Below are 21613 nucleotides of genomic sequence, written 5' to 3'. Positions count from 1 at the left end.
GAAACAGATCCAAGAATGATCCTCTATATTACGAATGTAGGGCTACATCGAAAAGGGCATTATGATGCAAGCTTTATTATATAGACTGGTAAAAGACTTTCTTTCGCTGCAAGGAAGAAGACATCGAAAAATTGGCTTCAAATAGTGCTCTATGGTAAATTTAGTATATCTTATCTTCCCTATAAAAGTAGCTCAACCGAAATCCTTCAAGAATTTATTTCTGGCTATGAAAAGATGGGGTCTGCTATAGCTCACCCTACCAGTTTCCTAAGTTCGTCTATACTACACCTTTTGATCTGAAACATAAGAGCTAAATCTAATTTTCACTCGATGATTATTATAATATTCATATTAATGCATGAAAAATCCTGTTTAAAACATTACCAGTCACATATACGGCCTTTCCAGTTGATTTAACTCCTTTGAAAATACACGCAATACAAATGAGCCACGCGATAAAAAGTGTTCCAGCTAATTCCCATTGTATTCCTCCTGGTTCGTCAATACCAGACGTTACCTGAAGAACATTCCGTCTAAAATAGAGAAGTGAACAAAAATCACTTACTATCTTTTTTCAATTTATGTATCTTTAAATAAGAAATAAATTAGATATTTCGAATTTAAATTTTAAATCCAAGAAAGAAATATTTTGTACCTACAATGGTCTTTCAGCTATATCGAAGAATAGCAGATCAGACACATAAGAGTTGGGTTAAACTCAATCATAGGCAGCGCAATAGCGCTGCCTAAGTAAACAGCGATATGGGCACAATGTTTTTTTTTTTGGACCAGGAGACTTAATTTCGAAGGAGTTGTTGTAGAAACATGGAAAAGGGCTCATTCGATTGAAATTGAAAGGGCTAGGGTCCTTCTTAATAGTCGAAAGTGATTGGAAGGCAACTAACCTTCTCCCATGCCTACCATTTCCCCAAAAACATCCAGTCAAAATCTGAGATGGCTATTTTGTTCAACATAGTTGAAAGGTCCCGAAAGTATGAACTTGAGGATGACAACCCCCCTAGACCCTTCAGGGCAAGGGTTATAATTTATGCCATTGGGGCAAACAAGGTTAATACAGAAAGTATGATCGCATAAGCTTTGAAGGGGGCTCGTTGGATTTATAATCAGAGGTTTTAGTACCCTTCTTGAGGTTCAGCATGATCGGAGGGTGGATGCCCCCCCCCCACTTCGTGTTTTCCCGAAATGGTTCTGTTAGAAATTTTGAGATGGCCATTTGTCGTCGTAGAAACTTCGAAAGGAGCTCATTCGACTGGAAATTGAAAGGGCTAGTGCCTTTTTTAGTAGTCCAACTCGAAAACAAAACGCGTTTGAAACGTTTTCACATTTCTCGCTTTCATAAATAAAATATTGTCAAAACCTTAAGAAAGAAATATCAGCATATATCAATTAAACTGATAGTCCACGGTCTTTTTTTTCTTTGTTTTCAGTAAGGCGCAAATTGTGTTCTGGTCTTGAAAAGGCCTGTTGGCTATCAGCCCTACTCATGTTAATTTTTGCTCGTTTTGAGTTTGACTCGGCTATTTATTGTAATTGCTGTTCCTTTTTAGTTTCATTATTGATAGCGCTTTGGGGTAGTTTTACGCTTGGAAGATTATTTGACTTTATTCTTGCTCATTCTTAGCTTAATGGAGGTCTTCACTTTTCTTTGAAAAACTTGTTTTGTGGAATATTTTTTTAAATTAACCATAATAATACCCAAGTTTTCTCTGTGGGTATTTGGACAGCCTTATTGTTTTATACGAGAAATCTAAAATTCAAAAATTGCCTCTAAATAGTATTTCCAGGTCATTTTAGACATAGTGCATCCAATATGTTTTTGGGAACAAAATTTAGTCTTTCCCCTGTAGCTTGGCAACTATGCCTACACAGTGTTACACAGAACTACGGGAGCTGTAGAAATGTGTTGTGACAGTCATACACAGTTGGCAACACTGTGATTATAAAATTGAATATATACATGAGTAAAAAAAAAACAAACAACCTACTCACAACCTATTAGCAGAGTTGCTAATGTACATGGCTGCCAATCAGTATGTCAGGAGTTTTAGTATTTTTTATAAACTTAATCAGTTTTATGTATTTGAAGTCACTAAGAAAACAGATTTTTATTGCATGCAATGCTATCAAAATTCTCTGTCTTAGAATTTTGACCACGGGTTAGCTTGGATGGCTATTAGCTTACATTACAGTATCATGGACTTTTATCATTAGTAGAATTGCTGAAACCTATCAAACAGTTCGTGGTAATGAACTGTAGTAAGGAGCGACTCGGCTCAATAGTAAACGAAACTCTAAAAAACATTCTTAAAAAATATTTTGATACTAAAAAATACATCAAAAGAATTGGATTTTCATGCTGATTTTAAATATATAAGTTTCATCAAATTTAGTCTTTGTCATCAATAGTTATGAGCCTGGGGAAATTGCCTTATTTTGGAAAATAGGGGGAAATATCCCCTAAAGGTCATAGAATCTTAACGAAAATCACACCATCGCATTCAGCATATCAGAGAACCATTTGGCAAAAATTTCAAGCTCCTATCTACAAAAATGTAGAATCTCGTATTTTTTGCCGGAAGACAGATCACGGGTGCGTGTTTATTTTTTTTATTTATTTTTTTTTGTGTTTTTTTCCCAGGTGTCATCATATCGACAAGTGGTCCTATAATGTCGCAATAGGGCTCATTATAACGGAAATGAAAAGTACTAGTGCCCTTTTTAAGTGACCAAAAAAACTGGAGGGCACCTAGGCCCCCTCCCGCGCTCATTTTTTACCCAAAGTCAACGGATAAAAATTTTGAGATATCCATTTTGTTCAGCACAGTCAAAAACCTTAATAACTATGTCTTTGCGGATGACTTACTCCCCCACAGTCGCCGTGGGAGGGGCTGCAAGTTACAAACTTTGACCATTGTTTACATACAGTAATGGTTATTGGGAAGTGTAAAGACGTTTTCAGTGGGATTTTTTTCGGTTTGGGGGGATTTAGGGGAGGGGGCTATGTGGGAGGATCTTTCCTTGGAGGAATTTGCCATGGGGGAAAAGAAATTCAATGAAAAGGGCGGTATTTTCTAGCATTACTATAAAAAAAACAATGAAAAAATTGAAATGATAAGGTTTTTTCAAATGAAAATAAGGAGTAGCATTAAAACTTAAAAAGAAAAGAGATTATTGCGCATATGAGGGGTTCTTCTCCTCCTAAACACCTCGCTCTTTATGCTAAAGTATCTTCAGTAATTTCAACTATTTATTCTACGAGCCTTTCTGATTCAGGGTCATTCTTAAAGAATTGGAACAAAACTTAAGCTTTAGTATAAAGAGCGAGGTATTAACGAGGGGACAAACCCCCTCATATATATAATAAAAATATAAGAATATAGAAGTTTGTTACGTATGTTAATTCTTAAGTTACGTATATTTTTTACTACTAAAAACGTCCGTTAAAAATTATAATTTCTAGTTGCCTTTTTAAGTAACCGAAAAATTGGAGGGCAACTAAGCCTCCTTCCCCACGCCTTACTTCTCAAAATCGTGTGATCAAAACTAAGAGAAAGCCATTTAGCCCAAAAAAATTAATATGCAAAATTCATTTTAATAATTTATGTGCGGAGAGCTAAAATCAAACATGCATTAATTCAAAAACGTTCAGAAATTAAATAATAAAACATAGTTTTTTTAACTGAAAGTAAGGAGCGACATCAAAAATTAAAACGAACAGAAATTACTCCGTGTATGAAAGGGGCTGTTCCCTTCTCAACGCCTTGCTCTTTACGCTGAAGTTTTTTACTTTTTATTAAAGTAGAATTGAGAGAAAGAGTCAAACCTTAGCGTAAAGAGCGGGGCGTTGAGAAGGGAACAGCTTCTTTCATATACGGAGTAATTTCTGTTCGTTTTAACTTTTAATGTCGGTCCTTACTTTCAGTTAAAAAAACTAGTTTTTTTATTTAATGTTTTAAAGGAGCATATTTGCTTTGCGTGCTGATGTGAGTCGTACAAAAATCTTTGTTTTTCTACGAGATATACAGTGGCTAGGCTAATAGCTCGTTTACATTTTACCTGTTTCGTTCATTTTAACTCGCGCAAATAGTAACCGAAGCTAATAACTGATAAATAACCGTCGCCTTAATGCTCAACGGTGAATTTATAAATATCATAAATCAATAAATATAAATAAACATCAAAAAATCAAAAAAAGTTTTTATTGTTTTAAAAACTAGAGTTGTGAGAAAGAGTCAAACTTAAGCTAAGATAAGAGATAAGATTTTTTTCAACAAAGCGGCTATCAAAGCCCAAAAGCGCCAAATTCGCACTTAAGTGTCAGTATAAAATCATGAAATTGCAATCAATAAAAAGTGAAACGATAAGAACTCAAATTAAAAAACAGGAAAAATTAAAACAGGGAAAACAAATTTAAACAAAGGTCAGCAAGTTTTAGTTAGCAAGAATTGCAAAGTTCGCAATTGCAAAATAAACACTAAAACTATAAGATAAAAGTGAAGTGAGAAAGGGGGGGGTTATTGATTTAAAATTTCAACTATGTGAGGAATGAACGTTCTTCTATATCTTTCAGTGGAAACTCTTTTTGGGGCAAGAAGGGAGATTTTTCTTGAAACAGAACGTTTTGACAAGTTCGGGGGGGGGGGGTTAAATGTTCACTAGGGAAAGAGAAGTAGAACGAGGGTTATGCGCGGCATTGCGGGCAAAACGCAAGGAAACTTGTGTTCTCCTATCTTTAAGGGTGACTAGATTTGCTCTCCGAAGAAGGGAAGTGTAATGTACTTTACCCCCATTGAAGATAATTCTTAGGCACCTTTTTTGAACTGCCTCTATTCTGTCCGACAAATCATTGGAGATGCCAGGATGCCAAACAGGACAAGCGTACTCGAGGGTAGGACGTACAAAGGGAGAAAAATCATCAAATAATGGGACTTAGGACATTTAAATTTATTAAGGAGTTCGAGGAGAAAACATTCAGTATTTGTACGTTTTAAGAAATCATTAACGCGGCAATCCCATTTTAAGTCGCTTGAGATGGTAACGCCCAGTAATTTCATAGTATTAACAGACATTTCAGGGGAATTGGAACGGAGAAAGAAGGAGGAATTTTAAGGAAGCTAATTGTTAAAACTGTTGGCTTTAAAGGGTTGCCTCTCATATCACTAGCAACAGCTTCAACAAATATTGACTCCAAGATGCGCAAAGAGCAGGGCATTGAAGAGGAGACAGTCTCTTTCATATATACAATAATTTCGTTTCGTTTTAAGTTTTAGTGTCGCTCCTTGCTTTCAGTTGAAAAAACTTGTTTCTTTTATTTGATTTCAGAATGTTTTTGGATTAAAGCAGGTTTTGATTTTGGCTCACCGTACATGAATAATTAAATCGGAATTTGCATACTAATTTCATTTTTTTTGGCTAAATGGCTTCCTCAAAGTTTTGATCAAACGATCTTGAGAAACAAGGGGCAGGGGAAAGGGGCCTAGTTGCCCTCCATTTTTTTTTACTTAAAAAGGCCACTAGAACTTTTAATGTTATATAAGAACGTTTTTATTTGTAATAAATACACGTAATTTTCAAATTAACTTGCATAACAAACTTCTATATTCGTATCTTTTTATTACGTATATAAGGGGGTTCGCGCCCTCGTCAATGGCTCGCTCTTTACACTAAAGTTCGGATTTCACTCCAATTCCTTAAGAATGACCCCTGAATCACAAAGGCTGTTTAATTAAGAAAAATAGCTCTTTTGAAATTACTAAAAATACTTTAGCCTAAAGAGCGAGGTATTGAGGAGGGGATGAACCCCCTCATATACGTAATAATTTCTGTTCGCTGTATCTATTAATGTTGCTCTTTACTTTCAGTTGGAAAAACTTGTTTTTTTATTTACTGAACAATTTGGAATTAATGCAGGTATTGATTTTGACTTGAATAATTAAAACAAAATTTGCATATTAATCTTACTTTTTTGGTTAAATGGCTTTCTCACGGTTTTGATCGGACAATTTTGAGAAAAAATGTTGCGGGAGGGGACCTAATTTTATCTACAAAGGTTTTAATAGTAATAAATTTACGTAACTTACAAATTAACTTACGTAACAAACTTCTCCATTCGTATATTTCTATTATATATATGAGGGAGTTCACTCCCTCTTCAATACCTCCCTCTCTACACTATAGTTTGAATTTTGTTCCAGTTATTAAGAACTACCCCTGAATCACAAGGCGGTGTAATTAGAATAAATAGCTCTTTTGAAACTACTAAAGACTTTATCGTAAAGAGCGAGGTATATAGGAGGGGACGAAACCCCCTCATATACGCAATAATTTCTGTTTGATTGAATTTTTAATGTTGCTCCTTACTTTAAGTTTAAAAAATTTGTTTTTTAATGAATTTCTCGGTGTTGTTTTTTAAACAACACCGGAAAATCCAGCGCCCCCTTCATGGAAATACTCTTACCCCATGATAAATTCCTCCATGGAAAGATCCTCTCACGTAACCCCCTACCCCCCACTACCAGAAAAAAGGTCCTCCTGAAAACGTCAGTATACTTCCCAATAGCTAATACTATATGGGCAAAGTGTTTATATATAAACAATGGGCAAAGTTCATAACTTGCAGCCCTTCCCCCAAGGACTGTAGGGGATTAAGTCGTCCTCAAAGACATCCTTATTAGATTTGTCTACTAGGCTGAACAAAATGGCTATCTCAAAATTTTGATCTGGTGACCTTGGGAAAAAATAAGCGTAGGAGGGGGCCTAGTTGCCCTCCAACTTTTGGTCACTTAAAAAGGGCACTATAACTTTTAATTTCGTTAAAATGAGCCCTCTTGCGACATTCTAGGATCGCTGGGTCATTACGATCACCCCTGGAAAAAAAAAACAAATAAACACGCATCTCTGATCCCTCCTCTGACAAAAAAAAATACAAAATTCCACATTTTTGCAGATAGGAGCTTATAACCTCTACACAGCGGTTCTCTAATACGCTGAATCTGATGGTGTAGTTTTCATTAAGATTCTATGACCTTTAGGGGTGTTTCTTCCTTTTTTAAAAATAAGGCCAATTTTCGCAGGCTCGTAACTTTTGATGGGTAAGACTAAACTAAATGAAACTTATATATTTAAATCGGTATAACATTCCAATTCTTTTGATGCACATATTAATAACAAAATTCCGTTTTTTGGAGTTCCGGTTACTACTGAGCTGGGTCGCTCCTTACTACAGTTCGTTACCACGAACTGCTTGATACGAATGCTAAGGATAAACGTTTTTCATTTGTTCCCGAATTTTTGAAGAGAAAAGTAAAGTGAATCGATGTTTGTATTTGTCAGTGTCGGAAAAAGTAAGTAATCACCTGCCTGAATGCTATAACTTCATACTTTTAATTTAATATTTGACGATTTATTTTACACGTTAAGAAACAAGAAATTAAATCGGCTCAGTCGGTTTTATAAGACTCTATTAATGATCTTAGCGATTTATTGCTTTTAAGATAAAGAATCAGTTTACTTTCTGTTCTTTTTTTTATTTTATTGCAATCATTAATTCATTAATTTCTTTGCTCCTTTTCTGTTCAAATAGCCATATCCTTTAAGTGAGACCGCCATAAGTTTACTAGTAAAATGTTTTTTTAATGTATAGGTAGGTATTTTATACGAAACATGGCTGAATCCTAGAAGAGAAATGTTCATGTATTTGAATAAATACAACGCAAAAAAGAATAGTTTTTTTAATTTTTTCATTCCAATTATTTCGAAATAAAATAAGTGATGATTTATTGGTTCCTTGTTTTATGAGTAGATGAAAAAAAATAAGTTGAATGGAAACAATTTTTTTGATTGGTCAATCTTACATTTTGACAACCACTCACTGCACAATCAGTTTAGTAATCAACCAATCAATTCTCACTTTTTTTCTCAAAAACTGTTATTTCGTGGTTAGATCTCAGCCACAAAGCAAATTTCCATAGGTGAATCTGATCTTCACATTTTTGTCGAGTTTTGGAAGTATGGTAGAAATGTAGCTGAGGAGGGTCCACCGGAACCAGTAAAACTTTTAAAGTAACCTACTAGAAAAAAAAAAATTTATTTCGCGAGTTTTAGTTCTTTTTAATATTTTTGAAATACTTAATTTTTTCTGACCAGTATTACTTTTTTGTCTTATTTCTTGTTGCGTTTATTGACTCTGAAGTGCAAGTTCGTCCTATGTGGGCGTTTCATAGCTAATTTTCAGGAATAAATCATATTATATTACGAACACAGAATAAAGATAAACACTTAAGTTGAACTTAAAATGAACACAAACTACATAAAAAAAGTAGGACCTTCGCCTGACGTTATAACGTTATAAGGACTAGAACACTGGGTTGCCACTCCCAGCAATTTATTACTATTTCTAGGGATTTTTATGTATCTAAGCAAAAATATTAACAAATTGAGGCGTAAAACCACTAGCTTGTTGAAGAAAATCAATAAATCAACCCAAAAATCAGTAAAATCTAGTGATTCTTTTTCACCGGGTGGCAACCGTGCTAGAACGTGACTTGCACTAACTGAAAATGATTGGTATTTTGAGCAGTATGTTTTTTTATTATTGTCATAATATCAACATCAACTTTAAAGCCATAAAAATAACATCAAAATAACCTCACAAGCCTAACAGGGTTTATAAATAATAACTATCGAAAATAAGAGTGGTCCACCTCCCTACTTTTTTAAAACTATTTAAGGGGCTTGAGCGTCGCTTGTGTTACACTGAAGACAGAAAGTTTTTTGAAATTTGTAGATTTATCAACCAGAATACCGACAACAAAAGACAAAAAGAAAATGACGAAACTAATCAAAATTAAGGGAAAGAAATAATGGAAGTAAATTGACTGTTAAGATATAACTAAAATAAATACTAATAACTAACTAATAGTTAATTAGTAAATTTTATTAGTATTAAATTTCGATTTAACATTATTAAAATTTGATAATTAACACTTAGTTAATTATAATTAACAATAAGATGTTATTCTTCATGAACTCTGCAGGTAGCAGTTAAGGAAAAAATAGCTGAAAACATCCACCTTCGTCTGCATAAGCGGTCTCCTAACTTAATATAAGTATCTCTCAAAACAGATCAGGCGAAGACTTGGTTTGTTTCAAGGGCCTGCTACCCCTTTGGAAATACAGAGCATCGTTAACGTTTTTGAAGGTCCAACCTTGAAACTGTTTGATATTCCCTTTAGCTCTATGCTCAAGCAGATCTTGGTCATTAAAGGATGATTATAGGTGAATAATATCTGGATTGAAAACTTAATGTCTCTACCACAGCTTAGATACCAATACAGTTATGAGAACTCGATTTATTTTTAGGACACAGTGCGTGGTAGCGATGCTAGCGGCTGGAAACAGGAAACTGGTAGTCTGAATATAAAAGTCGGAGCAATTTACAGCTTAGATACCAATAGTTCAGAGCTATGGTGTTCCCGCCTTGGTGTTGTAGCACGATCTACGCGTCGGAGCGCGGGCTTAGAGGAGGCGCTAAGTTCAGAGCTCTGTACCCAAAGCTTCTCATGGGCAAGATAGGAGTTTTTATAACTGTATTGGTATCTAAGCTGTGACCGCTACCAAATAGCGGGATTACCCGAGTTGATCAGGCGTCAAATGAAGATGTCTTGAAACTCATATGCTAATCGAACACTATTACATACCATATCAAAAATCCTTTTATTTCCTCTTGCTAGGTCTCATTCAATAGATGGCAGCCATCCAGTTAGTGGGAATCACCTTCGAATGATGAGTAGACGAAACCTTCGAAAGTCAACCTCCTAAGGAATCGACTAATAACTTCCATTGGCTATTCCAAACAATGCTAAATCGATTAGAATATCACCCCCACATCCATCAGGTTACTCGAATAGAAAGGCCCCAATAGCCACAAAGATAGGGAAGGGACCTTAGTAAAGCCAAGTCAATCCTATAACCCATAGTAAGTTTTAATCTTATAAAAAATTTGTGTATTTAAATGACTCTGTGTAATACGTTACAGCCTGTAAGCTTATATTTATTAGGAAATTTAAACCAATAAATAGCTTTTTGATTAACAAATGAATAAGTGAGCAAATTTACTAGCTTATCATTCATCAATTCTTGTTAGTTAATTTAAAATCAACGCTTTACATTTATTATACATTACTGAACTGTTTTGATTAATAAGTATAACATACTTAATATAAAGTTGTTTTACTAAATTTCCCAAATAAACTTACTAACATGCAAAGTAATTCACCGATTAATAACAAGCGTGTTGAATTTACAAATTCGAATTAAAAATAAGTTTACAAACAAATGAGCCAACACGCAATAAATAAAATTATTTTCAATAAATAAATTATTCTCACTTGTACTAATAAATAAATATCTTACTAATATATAGTTTCAATTTCTGGTAAAAAAAATAGTAAACTACTTAGATTAATTATAAAAAAATGAGTTATTACATTTTAATAAACTTGACATGTTGCAAGTACTATCGGGACTAAAATGCATGTGGTACTTACTCCCAATACTCAAGAGTAGCATCTTTGGCCAGTTTACCCTCAAGAAGAGTGGAATTTTCACCCCCCGCAAAAGTTGTACATGCTTCAGTATTCCAGCTGTTGTTGCAAGAACCCCAAGGAAGTTCCCATGAAAAAGAGGCAAAAAGGTAATGTATAGCCCAAGCGATGACAACTATGTAATATAAATTTGCCAGGCAACAGATAATGGTTGTAGAAAGTCCAATACCTAAAGAAAAACAAAAATGAAAAATATAAGTATGGTAATAGAATAAAGAAAAACAAAGAAAAAACAATAGAATTACTATAATGGAATAAACGTTTGTCTTACGTTTTGGCCAAAGTTTAATTTAAAAGGGAAAAAAAATTAACTACAATTTTGCCTTTTTTGTTTCCTGTTTTTTTCTTTACACAACGATAGATAATTATTTACTCACAAAATAAACTATAATTTATTTCAAAACATTTTCCACGGCAAGTGGAACTAAAATTACTTTCATTTTATTTTGCAAATGCCTCCCCCCAATTGACGCAATTAAGTATGCGTCACAGCATGGCTTTTGAGAGGTAGATGTTCTGCAAGGTTCATGTTCGTGATTTTTCACGTCATTATTCCTTTTTTTGCCACTATTTGGTATTTTTAGCAAATGTTTTAGGAACATAAAACAAATTCCAAAATAATAGCTTTGAAATTGCATAAACTCACAATTAAAATTAATTCTATCGGATCGTTTTAATATTACTGCTAGGAAAACAGCTTGAATTAAATAGAAAAATCAACTGAGAGTAAGGAACAACATTAAAACTTAAAATGAAAAAAAAATATTACGCATACGAGGAGATGGGAGTTATCCCCCTCAATACCTCGCTCTTTGCGCTAAGGTTTGACATTTTGTTCCAATCATTTAAGAAGGACTCCTGAAACACATTTGCAGTTTAATTAGAATAATAAGCAGTTTTGACAGTAAAAAAGAATCATTAGCGTGAACAGTGAGGTATTCAGGGGGGAAACCTTCGTTTGTCTTAGTTTCTGTTCGTCTTAATTTTTAATGCTGCTCCTTACTTTTAGTTGAAAAAATAGTTTGTTTTTATTTAATTTCTGATCGTTTTTTTAAATAATGCCGGAAGTCCATATCTACCTCAATGGAAAAATTCCTTGTCCCACAAAAATTCCTCCATGTAAATATTCTTCCACGTACCCCCTTCCCCCCCAGAAAAATCCTCCCGAAAAATGTCTGTATACATCCAAATAATCAATGATATATGTTAACAATGGGGAAAGTTTGTGGTAATGACATTTTGGATTAGGTCGCCATGCCCTCCCTCATGCTATAGATGAGTCCAGCCCTGATGCCTGAGATCCTAAAGATATCCTATGGATACAAGCGACGCATTTAATTTGCATATTCCTATCAGACTCAAACAACCAGATCTTGTTATGACCATTCCTAGCAGCCAGAACTCCTATAGAGCCCATGAGACCCTAATTTACATATTCCCATGATGCCCTAATTTTCATATCCCTATCAGGCACTAGAAACCATACCTCCTATGGATATCAGTTGCACGCCACTAAACATGGTGGAAACAGAAATAAAACTGTTTATTTGAATTCAAATGGACTCCTAGAATCAACTTAATAAGGGGATTGACCACTTTAGTAAACCGGTTTATTCGAATTCAAATGGACTATTAAAATCAACATAATCAGAGGAATTACTACTTATATCAACATATCCATGGCGTGATCGATACTATCAACGTGGACATGGTGATGATAAAAAAAATAAAAATCCTAATAAAAATAAATAAAAACAAATTTAAAAATAAGAAATAATGAGAAATAACGAAAAATAAAACCAAATCTAAAAATATAAAAATAAAAAGGACGAAAACAAATTAAAAAATTACAAAAATAAACAAACTTAAAAATGAAAAAATAGAAACGGAAAAATGCAAAAATTAATAAAAATAGAAAAAATAAAAACAAACAAAAATAAAAAAGATTTATACTTCTTACAAAACAAAAGATTTTATTCTTAAAAACAAAAAAAAAATATACTTCTGTTCTGTTTATCCAAAGAAGAGAAACCAGTTCAATTTCCTTTCTGAATTTTTCCATGAAAGAGAAAAGAGTTACATTTCGATTCTGAATTTTTTCCAAAGATGAGAAAAAAAATTTACACTTCAGTTCTGAGCTTCCCCAAAGAAGAGAAAAGGTCATGCTTCTGTTCCAAGTTTCTCCAAAGAAAAGAAAAAAGTTCAATTTCAGCTCTGAATTTTCTCAAAGAAGAGAAAAAAGTTATGCTTCAATTGCGAATTTTTTCCAAAGGAAAGAAAACAATAGTTTAATTTATTAATATAATTATATTAGAATCGGACATGGTATGCTGGTAATGAGGTTGACAAAGACAATTTGAATGGATTTCTACGTAAATATGAGAGGCTATTTGTAAATGGTTCTGTCAAGTGAATATTTTTTATGAAGTTGGCCATTGGACAATTTGATGTTAAATTGGTAAAAACTACAGACTTAAATCAACGATGTGTCTAGCAAATGTAATTTACCCTAGGAAACCATTAAATAAAAAAACTTTTGCAAGCAGCAAACTCAGCACGTTGCGAGTGCCATAGTTGCTGACTGAGCATCAAACAGTTAATAAAAGCATTTTTTAGTATAACAAACTCAGATACTTGGTAAATTCCGGGTTTCTAGAGAAGTTTGAAAAAAATTAAATAAAAGCACTTTTTTATGCAACGAAAACAGCTAGTAGATAAATTCTAATTGTCTTAATTGCTGACTAAGCATCAAAAATCTAATAAAAGCACTTTTGACTACAATAAATACAGGTAGTTGATAAGCTCTGATATCATAAAAGCACTTTTGAGTATAACATACTCAGATACTTGGTAAATTCCGGGTCTTTTGATTGGTGACTAAGTAGAAAAAATTAAATAAAAGCACGGTTGTATGCTACAAAATCAGCTAGTAGGTAAATTCTGAATGTCTTAGTTGCCAACTGAGTATCAAAAATCTAATAAAAGCACTTTTGACTATAATAAACACCGGTAGTTGATAAATTCTGATTGTTTTAGTTGCTGACTGAGTACCAAACACTAATAAATTCACTTTTGACTGCAACAAACTCAGTTAGTAGGTAACAAACTCACTAACAAACTCAAATTTAGAGCGTCTTAGTTGCTGATTAAGTATAAAAAATTTAATAAAAGCAATTTTAACTAAAATAAAACTGGTAGCTGATAAATTCAGACTGTTTTAGTAGCTGACCGAGTATAAAATATAGTAAAAGTACTTTTGACAGCAACAAACTCATTTATTTGGTAAATTCCGAGTGTTTTAGTTACCAACTGTGTATCAAAAAATTTAATAAAAGCAATTTTGAGCACATCAAACTCAGCTACCTGTTAAATTCTGAGTGTTTAATTGGTTAATGAGTATCAAGAATAAAACAAAAGCACTTTTACATACAACAAATTCAGTTAGTAGGTAAATTCCGAGTGTCTTAATTGTAGACTGGGCATCAAAAAATCAATAAAAGCACTCTTTACTAGAGTAAACACAGGTAGTTGATAAGTTACGAGTCTATTAGTTGCTTGCTGAGTACCAAAAAATTAATAAAAGCACTTTTGTCTACAACAAACTCAGGCAGCTGGTAAACTATGAGCGTTTTATAGCTTCCGACTATATATATAAATTTAATAAAATCAATTTTGAGTACAAAAAACTGAGGAACTTGGCAAATTCCACGTCTTTTAATTTGTGACTATCAAAAAATTAACTGAAAAGCGCTTTTGATTTATTGGTAAAAATCTCAGACTTAAATCAAGGATTTGCCTTGCAATTGGCCTGTTTCGAGGAAAATGTTTGATTTTTTATTTTGTTTTTTTTATTTTGATTACAACAAACACAATTACTTGGTAGATTCCGAGTCTTTTCATTGGTGACTCAAAAATTATATAAAAGCACTTTTGGTTGATTCCGAGTGTAGTAGTTTCTGACTGAGTATCAAAACTTTTGAAAATGTACTAGAATAAACTCAGGTAGTTGATAATTTCGAGTGTTTTAGTTGTTGGCAAAGTACAAAAAAAATAATAAAAGCATTTTTGAATAAAACAAACTCGGCTAGCTGGTAAATTCCGAATGTTTAGTTATCGACAAAGTATAATTTTTTTTAAAGTACTTTTGACCACAATAAACTCAGCTATTTAGTAAATTCTAAGTCTTTTAATTTGTGATTGAGTATCAAAAAATTAATAAAAAACCACTTTTGCATGCAACAATATATTCAAAAATGCTTTTATTAAGTTTTAGTACTCAGCCAGCAACTAAAATACTCGGGATTTATCAAATACCGGAGTTTATTGTAGTAAAAAGTACTTTTATTAAACTTTTGACTGACCGATGTCACCGGTTAAAGATAAATTTTGATAAATTTGAATTATCAAAATATAATATTTGATAGCACGTAAAAGAGTCAGTTTGGGCCATTGTCCCTAATTACCAAAAGAATTATCTGGAAATACTTAAGGAGATTTTGGCTAATTTCGGAGGTTCGCGAAAAGATGATGCAGCGCCATTTATTTTGATTTGTGTTTCTAATAGAGCGGATTTTTTTTTTAAAAAATAGCCTCATGGTAAAGATGAATTCTATAATTGTTTAGTTCATTCAGGTTTTTTGCAAAGTGTTAATATTTGTGATTTGGTAAAATTCATCACATTTAGTTTACTTATTGTTGCTAAAAAGAGGAGTATATTAACAGGATAAGTTTTTTTGGGTGTTACTTGTTGTTCTACATTTGCTGTTTTTTTTCATAGGCATGTATTTTGGGGGTGATACCTGCCACGGGGATGCCATGGATATTCTGTGGTAGGCACAACATTTGACTGGGTAGAGAAATTAAAGTGCCGAAACCCCATAGGCAAGTGTATTCTCCTGATGAGACCATGTGTTGGGTTGTTGCCCCTGAATTATTTGTCTTTATTGTTTTTATTGTTTGGTAAATGACGACTTATACTTATTGACGACATGACTGCCTGTCCATGGATTATTCTTTATAGTTGATTGTGTATGGCTATGCTGTTTGACCTATGTGGTTGTATGGATGAGTAGGGTTAAGGCCTCATTCAAGTGCTGGTCTATATTAACCACTAATTTAGGAAAACAGTTTTCCCTTTCTCCTTCTATCTCCTTTCTTTTTTTCTTTTTTTTTCTTTTTTTTGTGCTTGTGCTGTTACATTGATGATTTCTCTTTTCATTATACATTTCCTTTTTTGTAAGTTAAATACATTCCCGCTTGAGACTCTTTGTTTCACCCCTCCCATGCTTACTGTTAAATGATGACTCATTGAACAATGATTGTTTCACAATTAAAATGATGAGGCAGTAGATTGCGGACTATTGATCTTGAGTATCGGGAAGACGCAGGTTCACTCCTTAATATTTTTGATTGGCTGGAACTCTTGAGCTTTACTCCGCGCGTTTCTTACCAAGGCAGAGTTCATCTTTTAAGGAGCTTTTTTTAGCAAATCTGTAAGTAATAAGATTTTCCACTTTTCCATCTAGATCTTCCTTTTAACATATAATCAAATCGGCAAAGAGCTTTCCAAGTGGAGAGAGAGTAGAAAGTTTTTAGGATAGGCCTGGAGGAAAGAGGTCCTACATTATTTTGGGATATCGTTCTCGAGGACAGACAGCACTGCAGAGTGACGTTGAGGAGTGGTCAATCCCCAATGGAATTTAAGCCTAGCAAACAATACAGCATTTGCGTTGCAGTCTCATTAATGGACAGTCCTTCTAGCTTTTGTTTGTTTTCGAGGGACTTTTTGAGCTAAAAAACCTCTTCCTAGCTCAGTTATCTATTATGGATTGCCTCCCCATAGCATGAAAATATTTCAAGGTATTAATATATAACGAGTCAGAGGTAATAGGCCTAATGTTGCTTGTGCACGAGTTCAACTCTTGTTGATAGAAGAGCATCGCCAACTGCGGAAAACCATATTGTGGCCAAGACGGACCCAGGATTGTACAAAGCCTTCGTTTATGCTGGAGGTCCTAAGGACTTCTTGAAATCATGCTCTAGTCTGGCTTAAGTGATTTGTGTAGACTTAAGAAGATGGGTTATTCCGTGGTCTGCACTGGTTTGGACCCCATTGCTTTTCCTGAGTCAATTGTAATTTTGATAGTTTAAATCACATGAGATTTGCAATTTAGAATGTTACAACGTTAAAAAGAAATATTGCACTTATATTTTGGCTGACGAATTTAGACGTTTGGAACCGAACTTGTTAGGAGTTTTTAAACTCATATCCCAGGGGTATGAAAAATGAAATACGGTATAGAATTTATTTAGTAAAGCATGAAGGATGGAATGCATAGGCAGGGCGCAGGGTTGATGATGAATAACGAAGCTACCAACTCTTTCTTAAGTTGGGAAGGTGTTGATAATACAATACTAGTTGCCCGTTTCATGTCTAAAAATTGTAAAACAAAAGTGCTTAACAAAAGTATATAGTAGTATACGCTCCTTTAGAACGGGCTGCTGGATATAGTAGTGACTTAAATCAGTTGTACATACAGCTATAGGAAGAAAATAGACACTATCCCAGGTGGAAATATACAACTACTACTGATACCACTACTACTACTACTACTACTACTACTACTACTACTACTATTACTACTACTACTACTAATACTACTACTACTACTAATACTGCTGCTACTACTGTTACTTCTAGATTTATTGAAACTCCCTATAGCAATAACCCGCCTAAAGCAAACACAGCCATGTATATCCCACCTCTATCTGAAAGCCATGGCCCTCTCTAAGTTCTTATTAAAGCCCTGCCAAGAAGTTTCAATTTTCCTTAAATCCTTCCTTTCGACTTCCTCCCCCCCCCCAGTTCAGGGACGATCTCTTTTTCTTTTCTTCTTAGATGTTGTTTTTATTAGGGGATTTTCACACCCACGTTGATAGATAAGGGATGGATGGTTTCCTGGCCAAGGTAAGTTTGGCATAGGAAACGAAAACGGTAATAATTACAGACTGTTATAATTTCAAAGATATAACAATCTAGGCATGACCAGTACAATATCCAATCATAAATTGGCCCATAAACTAACAAAATATTCACATGACGGTAAAGACGGTCAACCTTATTGATTACGTTATTGTAATCATAAGATTAGCAGGACTGATAAAAGATACCGGAGTATATAGAAATACTGTTATTTATGTTAAAAGTAAAGATCGTCGTCTAGTAGTGTCTAGGATTAATATAGCACTGAAATTTAGGAAGGCTGAACTACAAGAGCGAAAAATGAACTAAATTCCTGGAAATTATGATGTTAGTAGTCTCCAGGATGAGACTTTAAGAGGAACTTTCCAGGAATAGTTTGATATCAAACAGTTCGTGGTAACGAACTGTAGTAAGGAGCGATCCGGCTCAATAGTAACCAAAACTCTAAAAAATGGAATTTTGATATCAATAGCTACATCAAAAGAATCGCATTTTAATTCTGTATTTAAATATATAAGTTTCATCAAGTTTAGTCTTAGCCATCAAAAGTTACGAGCCTGAGAAAATTTGCCTTATTTAGGAAAATAGGGAGAAACACCCCCTAAAAGTCGTAGTATCTTAACGAAAATGACACCATCAGATTCAGCGTATCAGAGAACCCTACTGTAGAACTTTCAAGCTCCTATCTACAAAATGTGGAATTTTGCATTTTTTGCCAGAAGACAAATCACGGGTGCGTGTTTATTTGTTTTTTTTTTTCCCCAGGGGTCATCGTATCGACCAAGTGGTCCTAGATTGTCACAAGAGGGCTCATTCTAACGGAAATGAAAAGTTCTAGTGCCCTTTTTAAGTGACCAAAAAAATTGGAGGGCATCTAGGCCCCCTCCCACACTAATTTTTTTCCCAAAGTCAACGGATCAAAATTTTGAGATAGCCATTTTGTTTAGCATAGTCGAAAATCATAATAACTATGTTTTTGGGGATGACTTACTCCCCCACAGTCCCTGGGGGAGGGGTTGCAAGTTACAAACTTCAACCAGTGTTTACATATAATAATGGTTATTGGGAAGTGTACAGACGTTTTCAGGGGGATTTTTTTGGTTTTGGGGGTAGGGTTGAGGGAGGGGGCTATGTGGGAGGATCTTTCCTTGGAGAAATATGCCATGGGGGAAAAAATTCAGTGAAAAGGTCGCAGGACAAATCTGGTCACGTTAGAAAAAAACGTCAAATTAAGAGCTTAATATACAATGCTGGGTGTTCGGAGCCTCTCTATTATGGAGTATAATTTGAAAATAACACAACTATACGAGCGATAAAACATATATACCACAGCCATAACTCAACTAACGAAAGAACTGCTAAGAGATAACACAACTATAAAGCGAAAACAGGTGAAAACTAACGGGAAAATAAACGAACTAAGAGGTGGAAGGGGCCCGGAGAAAAATATAATCCTTTTTCAATTTTGAGCCTAACTTCCGCAAAGGAGTAATAATGTCAGAAGCCCCGAAATACCGAATTATTTTCTTTTCAAACAGTTCGTGGTAAGGAACTGTAGTAAGGGGCGACCCGGCTCAATAGTAAACGAAACTCTAAAAAACGGAATTTTGATGCTAAAAGATACATCAAAAGAATCGAATTTTTACGCTGATTCTAAATATATAAGTTTCAATTAATTTAGTCTTTGTCATCAAAAGTTAAGAGCCTGAGAAAATTTGCCCTATTTTGGAAAAAGGAGGGAAACATCCCCTAAAAGTCATAGAATCTTAACGAAAATCACACTATCGCATTCGGTATATCAGAGAATTCTATAGCACAAATTTCAAGCTCCTATCTAAAAAATGTGGAATTTTGTATTTTTTGCCAGAAGACAAATCACGGGTGCGTGTTTATTTGTTTGTTTGTTTTTTTTTTTTCCAGGGGTCATCTTATCGACCAAGTGGTCCTAGAATGTCACGAGAGGGCTCATTCTAACGGAAATGAAAAGTTCTAGTGCCCTTTTTAAGTGACCAAAAAATTGGAGGGCAAATAGGCCCCCTCCCATGCTCATTTTTTCCAAAAGTCAACAGATTAAAATTTTAAGATAGCCATTTTGTTCAGCATAGTCGAAAACCATAATAACTATGTCTTTGGGAATGACTTACTCCCCCACAATCCCTGAGGGAGGGGCTGCAATTTACAAACTTTGACCAGTGTTTACATATAGTAATGGTTATTGGGAAGTGTACAGACGTTTTCATGGGGATTTTTTGGTTTGGGGGTGGGGTTGATGGGAGAGGGCTTTGTGGGAGGATCTTTCCTTTGAGGAATATGTCATGGGGGAAGAAAAATTCAATGAAAAGGGCGCAGGATTTTCTAGCATTACTATAAAAAAAACAATGAAAAAAAAAATATGAAAACGTTTTTTCAAATGAAAGTAAGGAATAGCATTGAAATTTAAAACGAACAGAGATTATTACGCATATGAGGGGTTCTAAAAATACTTTAGCATAAAGAGCGAGGTATTTAGGAGGAGATAAATACCTCGCTCTTTATGCTAAAATATTTTTAGTGATTTCAACTATTTATTATACGGCCTTTTTGATTCAGGGGTCATTCTTAAAGAATTGGGACAAAACTTACGATTTAGTGTAAAGAGCGAGGTATTAACGAGGGTACAAACCCCCTCGTACACATAATAAAAATATAAGAATATAAAAGTTTGTTATGTAAGTTAATTCTTAAGTTACGTATATTTTTTACTAATAAAAACGTTCGTTGAATATTAAAAGTTTTAGTAGCCTTTTTAAGTAACCGAAAAATTGGAGGGCAGCTAGGCCTCCTTCCCCAGCCTTTATTTCTCAAAATCGTCTGATCAAAACTAAGAGAAAGCCATTTAGCCAAAAAAAAAAAAAAAATTAATATACTAATTTCATTTCAATGATTTATGTGCGGAGAGGCAAAATCAAACATGCATTTATTCAAAAATGTTCAGAAATTAAATAAAAAAAACTAGTTTTTTTTAACTGAAAGTAAGGAGCGACATTAAAACTTAAAACGAACAGAAATTACTCCGTATATGAAATGGGTTGTCCCCTCCGCAGTCCCTCGCTCTTTACGCTAAAGTTTTTAATTGTTTTAAAAAGTAGAATTGTGGCAAAGAGTCAAACTTTAGCGTAAAGAGCGAGGGACTGCGGAGGGGACAACCCATTTCATATACGGAGTAATTTCTGTTCGTTTTAAGTTTTAATGTCGCTCCTTACTTTCAGTTAAAAAAACTAGTTTTTTTTATTTAATATAACTAAAGAAACTAAAACTTGACAATATAGAAAATGGATGGAACAAGTTTTGGAAAATGGTTTGTGAAATAGCAGATGGAGTTGGAGAGTAAAGCTTAAATACAACAAGGAATATTAGTGAAAACGCTAAAGAGGAGGGACTTTTAAAAGAACTATTTGAGTGATAGTTCTGTAGAAATAAGAAGTTTGTAAGGAAAGTAGAGAAAGCATTAAAATATGAATTAAGGAGAAGTAAAATGGGGACCATGGATAAAGTTTCTGAATATTGAAAGTATGTAACAAAGGGAACATAATTGTAAAATATTGTAATACTAAGTTGAAAACTTAGAGGGATGTACCAATTTTGACTTGCTGCAGTTAAAGGTAGGAATGGAGTGAAAATTAGTGACAGTAGACAAAAAAAAAGAAGGGCAGAACATTTTTAGAATAAGCTAAACCATTATAAAGCTACAGAAAGTTATATAGGGCAAAATCGTGACTCTTTAAAAGTGAAGAATTTTTTTAGGAAGAATTAGAGAAAGTAGCAAAAAGTCCTTAGTATAGATATTATGCGAAACATGATTTTTTTTTGGTGGTAGTTTAGTTAGAGATAAACTATTGAAAACTATTTATATGATATTGTTAAAAAAGGAATGTAAATGAGGATCATTATAGTGGCATTTGATTTTTCTTTTCTGTAGGAAGCAAATTACTTGGTATGATGATGCTTATTAGACTAAGAAATGATG

At 33.9% G+C, this 21613-nt stretch overlaps 1 protein-coding gene across 1 annotated transcript in view; it reads right to left on the bottom strand.

Annotated features, from left to right (window-relative positions):
- The window catches only part of LOC136032752 (sodium- and chloride-dependent GABA transporter 2-like), a 56498-nt gene that overhangs the window by 20471 nt on the left and 14414 nt on the right, over nt 1-21613 (bottom strand). The window contains exons 3-4 of the mRNA XM_065713094.1: nt 10569-10794; nt 385-533 (exon numbers count right to left, since the gene is read on the bottom strand). Coding sequence (XP_065569166.1) covers nt 385-533; nt 10569-10794 — 375 coding nt within the window. The remainder of the gene's footprint in view (nt 1-384; nt 534-10568; nt 10795-21613) is intronic.

The sequence above is a fragment of the Artemia franciscana genome, chromosome 11, assembly GCF_032884065.1.
Source record: "Artemia franciscana chromosome 11, ASM3288406v1, whole genome shotgun sequence".
NCBI lineage: Eukaryota > Metazoa > Arthropoda > Branchiopoda > Anostraca > Artemiidae > Artemia > Artemia franciscana.
Note: the sequence above shows the minus strand (reverse complement) of the source record. Positions and strands in the feature narration are given on the sequence as shown.